At 51.2% G+C, this 8,818-nt stretch overlaps 1 protein-coding gene across 2 annotated transcripts in view; it reads left to right on the top strand.

The window, feature by feature from the left end:
• Positions 1 to 3,176: 3,176 nt before the first annotated feature.
• Positions 3,177 to 8,818, top strand: part of Trpm1 (transient receptor potential cation channel subfamily M member 1) — a 122,374-nt gene continuing 116,732 nt past the window's right edge. For both annotated transcript variants that reach the window (XM_059253324.1, XM_059253323.1), the window contains exon 1: positions 3,177 to 3,251. In XM_059253324.1, the coding sequence (XP_059109307.1) occupies positions 3,177 to 3,251 (75 nt within the window). The remainder of the gene's footprint in view (positions 3,252 to 8,818) is intronic.

Genomic DNA, 8,818 nt, shown 5'->3' with positions numbered 1-8,818 from the left:
CTAGTTTCAGCAACATGGAGGTCGGGTCACAGCCCACACCTGCTCTCCACTCCACACAGCCGCCGCCACCTTCTTCTTCTTCTTCTTCTTCTTCTTCTTCTTCTTCTTCTTCTTCTTCTTCTTCTTCTTCTTCTTCTTCTTCTTCTTCTTCTTCTTCTTTTCTCCTCCTCCTCCTCCTCCTCCTCCTCCTCCTCCTCCTCCTCCTCCTCCTCCTTCTTTTTCTATTTCATTTTGAGACAGGCAGGGTCTCTCTGTTCTCTGAGCTGGACTTCAACTCCTGAACTCAGAACATGCCCCCTGCCTCAGCATCCTTGGTGCTGGGATTGCAGGCCGGCGCCACTGTATCCCGCTAGTCTGCACCTCATTGGAAAGACCCCATCCTTCCAGCAGCTCGGGTCCAGTGCCTTGCAGTTTCCTGTCATTTATCGTCTGCTTAGACTGGACACCCAACCCTTCAGCACGTCCTCTTGGCTTTACTTTCAGACTCTCCCTGAAGTCAGGCCAGCACCTTACGAGGCTGCAGCCACCACTCTGTCCCAGAGGCTGTCATTCCTCTGACTTGACTCCCATCTAGTCCAATCCAGAAACTACCGCCCTTTAGACTGTAACCCAGAATGAATAAAATCTCAGTCTTCAGTGCTTAGGGGCACAATTAAGCTCTTCCATTCTCCCCTACATCACTCCTTCCCATCTACCCGCTCTTCCAGCTCTTTCTGGAATGTGTCAGGCACACCCTCTAGTCAAGGCGTGATCCTGCACCCACCCTCTGCCCAGATGTTTGAAGGTCTTCTGAGACTTTCCTCTCTAAACTTAAGCACCTCCACCCAATCAATCACTGCTCTCTCTTTCTCTCCCCATCCCCCACCAGCCTCCACCATGCTGTGTTTTATTGCTTAACAGTGGTGGGTCTGGTTTCCCCTGGTGCTGGCTAGCTTTAGGTCAATTTGACACAAACTAGAGTTATCTGAAAGGAGAGAACCTCAACTGAGAAAATGCCTCCATAAGATCTGACTGTAGGGCATTTTCTTAATTAGTGATTGATGAGGGAGGTCCAGCCCATTGTGTGTGTGGGGTGCCATCCCTGAGCTGGTGGTCCTGGTTGCTATAAGAAAGTAGGCTGAGCCAGCCACAGGGAGCAAACCAGTAAGTAGAACCCCTCCATGGCCGCCTCTGTTTGCATCAGCTTCTGCTGCCAGGATCCTGCCCTGTTTGAGTTCCTGTCTTGACTTCCTTTGATGAGGAACAGCAATGTGGAAGTGTAAGCCAAATAAACCCTTTCCTCCCCAACTTGCTTTTTGGTCATAGTGTTTGATTGCAGCAATAGAAACCCCAACTAAAACACCCCCTTACCAGGAAGGATCAGCTCCAGGAGAACAACAACTGTCACCTGGTCATCACCACTGTGTCCCAAGCTCCTGCTGAAATGGCTGTGGTAGAAGTCAACTGCATTGACTGAATGATTGAAGGGCGCGGAGAGCGGAGCAGGTTGGGGAGTGGACAAGCAGCATTGCCTGGTAGGGATGTGCTAGGGAGGCCAGCTCCCCAGTATTCTAAGCCAGACTCCCAAAGGGCATGAACCTACCTTCTGAACCTCCACTCCACAGGTCTAGCTTCTGGACCTCCACAGCCAAGCAGTCCTCCTGGGACAAGAAGCCACACCCAAGGAGGAGAGGATTGGATCTTGGGCTGCATGGCCTAGCAGGGTAGATTTTACTTACCTTCAGCCTTATCTGTCTACTACTCTGTGTGCTGATCTTCTTCTTCTTCTTCTTCTTCTTCTTCTTCTTCTTCTTCTTCTTCTTCTTCTTCTTCTTCCTCCTCCTCCTCCTCCTCCTCCTCCTCCTCCTCCTCCTCCTTCTCTTCCTCCTCCTCCTCCTCTTCCTCCTCTTTTTCTTCTTGCCTATGCTAGTGAGCCTACTTGTCTATGTTCTCTGTGCCTTGTTTTTTTCCTCTGTACATTAGCTGACACATACACCCAATGAAGCCATCTTGAGAGGCTTCCCCAAAAGGATGACACATGGGTGGGCTAGAATAGACCTGGGGGGCACTTCTGGATTTGCTGTGTGCCACCACTCATCCCCTATCCCACACAGCAGCACAGCAGATCTGTGTCCTGTCCTGTCCTATCTTTTAGAAGGGAAGGCCACACCCCTGAAATGTGATGGCCCTTGTAGAACATGTGGAATGGACTTGAGATTGGACACAGGACACACACAAGGGACACTGCTTTGTTACCCAGTTAGTTGGAGAAGTGCACCTTAATGGTGTCTAGGAGGGAGTTTCCACCCACCCTCTCTGGGCCGAGACACTCACCCTACTGGTACATGGACTCCCTGGGAACCTGGCCACAGTCTGGTTCAACTTGACACAAGTGTTATTTGGGAAGAGGAACCTCAATTGAGAAAATGCCTCCATCAGATTTCCTGTAAGCAAATCTGTAGGGCATTTCCTTGATTAATGATTGATGTGGGCAGTCCAGCCCACAGTAGGGTTTGTGGTGCCACACTTGGGCAGGTGGTCCTGGAGTGTATAAGAAAGCAGAATGAGCAAGCCATGAGCAACCAAGCCAGTAAGCAGCACCCCTCCAATGGCTTCTGCTTCAGTCCCTGCCTCCAGGTTCCTGCCTTGAGTACCTGCCCTGACTTCCCTCTGTGATGGACTGTGACCTGAGAGTTAGAAGCTGAAATAGACCCTTTCCTCCCCATCTTGCTTTCGGTCACATGTTTTCCCTGCAATGGAAACACTGACTGAGACACAGTCCAACAAGGGGCGTAGGGCACCGATGCTGGCTCACCGATCACCACTCTGGATCCCAAAATCTTTGTCGTGTGTGCCCCCACCACCTCTTTGCAGACACCACGTTCTCAAAGTAGATTTTACTTTCAATCGCCATTTGCTAAATCTGCCACGTAAAAACCAAGCCAGGGTGGGGGTGGTGGAGGATTAAAGCTGATTACAGATGTTACAGAAGCCATCTAGTCTCTGAGCACTGGGTGGGAGTCCAGCAGGCAGGTGGGAAACAGCCCAGCTCCTCCTGGGCTGGCCCAGCCACCAGTCTCCCCCACACTCTGAGCCCCAGTGCCCAGCCTGGTAAAAAGAGCTGTGTGTCTCTTGCCTCAGCCCACCAGGGACTCCCCTGCAGCAGGCTGGGCCTCAAAGGGAAGGCAGAAGAACCCATGGGGTCCCTGAGGAAAATGAGCAGCTCCTTCAAGCGCGGCTCCCTCAAGAGCTCCACATCCGGGTCCCAGAAGGTGAGTGAACTTTGCTTGAGACCCAAGGGCAGATGGACAGCGGGGTAGAGGGATATGGGTCTCTGTTCTGTTTGAGTGTTGCTCCAGTGGACTGTTGCCTTCCAGGTGTGTGTGTGTGTGTGTGTGTGTGTGTGTGTGTGTGTGTGTATGTGTGTGTGTTCTGTGTGTGTATGTGTTGTGTTTGTGTTGTGTGTATATATACTCTCTTCTGCATCAAGCTCCCTTCTTAGGAGGTGACCCCACATGTCCTGTCTCTGTGTCCCGTGCCTGTTGTCTCTCACTCAGAATGTTGCACAGATACCTTTGGGCAGTGTCCTCGCGGCTGTGAGCCATGACATCCTTTGTCTACACCACAGGACACCATGTAAGGGTTCCTGTGCGGCTCCCTTGCCCCCTGCTTTGTTCTGTTCACAGATTCATAGATTTACTGAGGAGACTTGGGGGAATCTAGGATGCCCGCAGTGTGGGCCTCACCCTCAGGGTGTGGAGTACACCAGAGGAAGGGGGAGCAGTGAGGCTTCTAGAAGAGGGAGAGTGACCCCGAGTGAGTCCTGAGCTGGGCCTGGGTTTCCGTGACCTCGGAGCAGGCTGTGTGGAAGTCCTCTTCTGTAAAAGCCACCTACCGTGTCTGTTAGGCTGACTTGTCTTCTGTCCAAGATGACTGAACACTAGCCCAGGAGTGGGTGTCCCTAGGCTGCAAGAAGGGGCCCTTTGGATCCAGGCTACCATGGCCCATGCAACTGGGTACTGGAAACCTGACTGGGACTGACTGGAGATTAAGAAAACCAGATAAAAGTAACTGTAAAACTGGGATCCAGTGGGCCATGCCCTCAGATGGAGACAAACCAGCAAGCAGCCTGGATACTCTGTGTATCTGGTCAGCTGACCTGTGTTTATTATATACAGTATGGACAAGGAGGCTGGTCAGCTAATCTGTGTTTATTATATACAGTATGGACAAGGAGTCTGGTCAGCTGATCTCAGTAGGTGGTCTCTGCAGAGGAGCAGCCTCTGAGGGTGTGTCCACAAAGTCATCTGGGACTAGGAATCTCTGTATTATTTGTGCTACTGTTTTTAGCCAAAGGTCACCCATCATCAACATCCATACTTGGACCAGGGAAAGGCCTTGCGGTTCCCATGAATCAGAGGCACTGGTGTCCTTGACATGGCCATGCTCATGTCATGAATGCTCATTCAAACAGGCCTACACTCTTCCCGCACTCGGTGGCCTGGATTGGTCCTTTTTTACTCAGCTGACCTCAGGTAGAGCCCAAGCTAGGAGGCAGAGGCTCCTGAATGCTTGTTGAGTCCACGGGTGGTGGGGTGGTGTTGATCCTCTGTTCCTTCTTAGACACTTCCTCTGCAGAGGGTGAGGGACAGGAAGGAGAGAGTGTGATCAGAAGGGTGCTTCCCTGCAGGAGCTCTTTCTGAACAGTGCCAGCCAGCGCCCTGGTCAGTGTTGAGATAGAAACCAGGGCAGCAGTGTGAGCCAGCTGAGTGCCCTGGGGAAGGTTTTTGTTCCAGCAGGACACTGGGTCATCACTCAGGAGCTGGCCAGGCTGTGGTCTCCCTGCACATAAACAGCTGAGCATGCATCCAGAGCCAAGTATTTCCCAGTGTCTGATGTCCCGGGAACCCGAAAACACACACAGAAAATGGGAAACTTTTAAAAAAAATTTAAGGCTTTTCCCAGTTTCAAGAATAGAGAAGATCCACCCCCAGGGGTTCTTGGTGGGTGGGGGACAGTACATCTCCCTGTCTTCCCAGGCATGTGAGAGTCAGCATCCTTCCTCCAGAGCCTGCACACCCACGGTGTCTTGTAAATTAACATTCACAAATCTACCACCACCCTTGGCAGGAACGCGACATTCACACGCCACTAGCTGTGTGGCTGCACCCACATGGAGCCGCAAGGTCCTCCTCCCCAGAAGACAGCTGCTCATGCTAACTGATAAGCGCTGACAGGAAGCAGGCTGTGCTGTTCTGGAATTCCACGTCTCTTGATTGCTCTCTGCCTGGTGCTTAGCCCAGTGAAGCGGGCGAGTCTGGGTGTGGGTAAACTCAGCAGAGGGAGGAAGCACTTTGAGTGTGGTCAACATTAAAAATGAGCACCTTTCTCTTTCCTCTTCCTTTTCCCACTTCCTTGCCCTCCCTCTCTCCCGCCTTCTCTCTCCCTCCTTCTCTCACCCCCCACTCCTACACACTCAATTTTACTTCACACTTAAGAAGAGGATGCTCTCATACTGGGTCGCCTTGCCCAGACTTAATACGCAAGGAGGTTCTTAGTCTTATTGCAACTTGATATGCCATGTTTTATTGATACTCATGGGAGATCTGCCGTTTCCTCGATAGGGACAGAAGAGGAGGGGATTGCGGGGTGGGAGGGGGACAAATGGAGGGGGGAGAGGTACTAGGAGGGAAGGGTGTGGGGGGAGGCTGTGGCCAGGATGTAATATATATATTATATGTAATATATAATATACATATATATGTAATAATATATATGTGACCTCATCCCATGACAATTTATGATAACCTCTTGCATGGGCTGGCAGTGTGGTCCAGTAGCAGAGTACGTGAATTGCATGTGAGAGACCCTGGGTTCCATCCCCTGTACTCCCTCCCCAACCTCCAAATCTGAACTCCCCAGACCCTCCCTGCCAGAACCCGACCTAGTTAAAGGCTCAGTGCTCATGTGTCCTGGCCTGTTTATGACAGTCCTCAGGCCAAGAGTGAGAGCCCTGAAGGGAAAATGAAGGATGGCTCTTAAGACTGTTCTTTGTTTCATGGTGTAGTCCAGGCTGGTCTTGAACTCAAAGCAATCCTCCTGCCTCAGTCTCCCCAGTGCTTGGATTACAGGGGTGAGCCAGCATGCCCACTACTATGTAGGACTTTTAAGGAAGTTAATCTGTGAGGGGATACTGAGGAACGAGTTCCACGAGTACAAAGTGTGGTTTCCTCTGTTTTCGTGGATGCTTGGGCCTCCTTTGTCCTTGGGGACTTGGTGCCCTTCCGAGGGTCGTCGTTCCTGGTCCACTGTTGTAAAAGGCACTTTTGGCCTTTGACTTGGCTGGTCAGCTCTTCCTGCTAGGCAGCTTCTCCCTTGGTCTTAAGCCCTACCCCACCCCTCAAGCCGTTAACCAGCCAGTGGACCTGAATCAGTGAACGAAGGCCAGCCGCCTCTAGTCCGGGAGGCTCAGCCTTCCATAGCCAGCCTTCTGCAGGAAAAGCCTCCAGGTGGCCAAGTGGGACATGGATGCTCTGTCTAGATTTTGCTTGGCTAAACAGTACAGATTAAGTTTGGAGTTGAAGATCAAGGTCTTGAACAAATTAAATGGTAGCACAGCCTGGCAACTGCACCTTCGATTCCCTTAGAAAATTCCAGCGTGGGTACTCAAGAAAATACACTAAAATGTTCAGATCAGCGTCTCATGCTGCAGCAAACCAGGAGCCCAGGAGCTCATTGGCCAGGGTAAGCTGGGGCTTCTGCTGCTCTAAAGAATGGAATGCTACATAGCACTTAAAATGAGCAAGCCAAGTCACTTGTATCAACACGGATAAATCCTGGAACTTATGTTATTGAAACAATAAGCCTCTCATAGAAACTCCAAAATATACAAGGAGATTAAAAAAAAAAATGATGTGTTTCTTCAGGAAAGAGGTGGTTAGTTCTGTCTATAATCTTTCTTCATGTCCTGCATGTAAATTCTGTTTCCTGACCGCCTTCCTTTTTTTTTTTAAACGGAGCTCAGCTGTCAGCTAATGCGTTTTATGATTTTTAAATCAAAGCGTTGCCTTCACAATTGAGAAGTGTTTTCATCCTTTTCAAATAAGCCCAGGTGTGGCACCGAAGCCCTCAGGGCTCTCTGCCTGCCACCGGCCTCAGAGAAACAATTCCACATCACTGGCTTAGCATCTCCTTCACTTCCTCAGTCCAAAAGCTGCACACAGGGGACTGACCAACTTGCCCTACCCTCTGTACCCAAAAACCCTTTGTACTCTACAGCTCTCTGTATCCCGCCGCCCTCCGTACCCTGCCGCCCTCTGTACCCCACCTCCCTCCGTATCCTGCAGCCCTCCGTACCCCACCGCCCTCCATACTCCGCTGCCCTCCGTACCCCGCCCCCTCCGTACCCCGCCGCCCTCTGTATCCCTCCGCCCTCCGTACCTCACTGTCCTCTGTATCCCCTCGCCCTTTGTAGCAGCTTAAGTGGCAGCCTCACTTTGACTCAAGGAACCAAGAGCCATCATTCACCTTAGTAACCAAGCAGGGGGACTAGACCCGATTCCCTCAAGGTCACCTCACTTCTCAGAGGGTGTGGCTGGAATCTGGGGGATCCCAGTAGGCTTTCATGTTAATGTGTAGTTCTGTCCTGTGCAGGATGTCAGAGGCAGTGGAAGCATCCATCAGGACTGGGTGGGGACAGGGCCCAGGTAGGGCAGTGGCATCAGGATGAGCAGGTGTGGCAGTTGGGAGCATCATGGTGCAGTCCAGGGCTGAGGGGGTCCATGGCCTGGATCATAACACTTACTGAATTTCCCACGAGAGCCTGGAGACCTCCAAAGGGTACCTCTAAAGAGTACATGTCACACGCGGGGGCGTGTGACACTGTCTAAGCCACTTCCCTACAGGTTGCAGGAGAAGTGCACAGGAGAAGAAAGAGCCTTGGATGGGGACCCTCGGTGGCAGCCCTGTGCTTCTGGGGAGGATCCTGGCCAAGGAGGCCAGGAAACACTTGGAAGATTTGTTTTGTTGGCCTGAGACATGAGGGGGAGGGTCTAAGGATTAAGGAAAAGCTGCAGGTGACTCAGGACTAGTCATAACTTAGGTATTCCCTGTTCACAGAAACCCCAACCCAGACTAAAGTCCAGTGCACCCGGGAACACTATTCCAGCCTCAGACCAATGGAGTTAGCACTGTGAGAGCCCTCCAGTACACATCAGGACTCTGAGGCTCTGAGAAGTTTTGAGGCGTGAAACCTGCATTCCAGTAGAGTTCCCTAAAGAAATCCTTTCCATTCAAGGGCCACATGACCGTTTATGGAGCCCGGGCTAGGAAGCATCTTGTTAGGGTACAGAGAATGAGAGAGTTGGTTCTTGAGAATAACCTGAGGTGTGAGCTCCAGTACCACACAGCACAGAACAGGCCTGCCCCCTCCCACTACCCAGCACCGCCTAGAACAGTGGTTCTCAACCTTCCTAACGCTGTGACCCTTTAGTACATACAGTTCCTCACGTTGTGGTGACCCCCAACCATAAAATTACGCCATGGCTACTTCATAACTGTAATTTTGCTACTGTTATGAATCATAATGTAAAATATCTGGGGTCGCAACCCAAAAGTTGAGAAACACTTGCCTAGAAGACACACCAAAGTGTTCCTGAAAGACAGAAGAAAAATATGTCGCCATCCGAAGTTACTACGAAATAGTGACATTCCCTAAAAAGAAAACGTTCAGATTTCAGAACCAATAACACTGACAGAAGGTGAGGTGGAGGCGGGTTGCTGAAGCACAGGGCCCATCTCTGCTGCAGCACATTCTGCTCAGAGGCCCTTAGATTCGGGA

Source organism: Peromyscus eremicus, chromosome 1 (genome assembly GCF_949786415.1).
Source record: "Peromyscus eremicus chromosome 1, PerEre_H2_v1, whole genome shotgun sequence".
NCBI classification, from domain to species: Eukaryota; Metazoa; Chordata; class Mammalia; order Rodentia; family Cricetidae; genus Peromyscus; species Peromyscus eremicus.
Note: the sequence above shows the minus strand (reverse complement) of the source record. Positions and strands in the feature narration are given on the sequence as shown.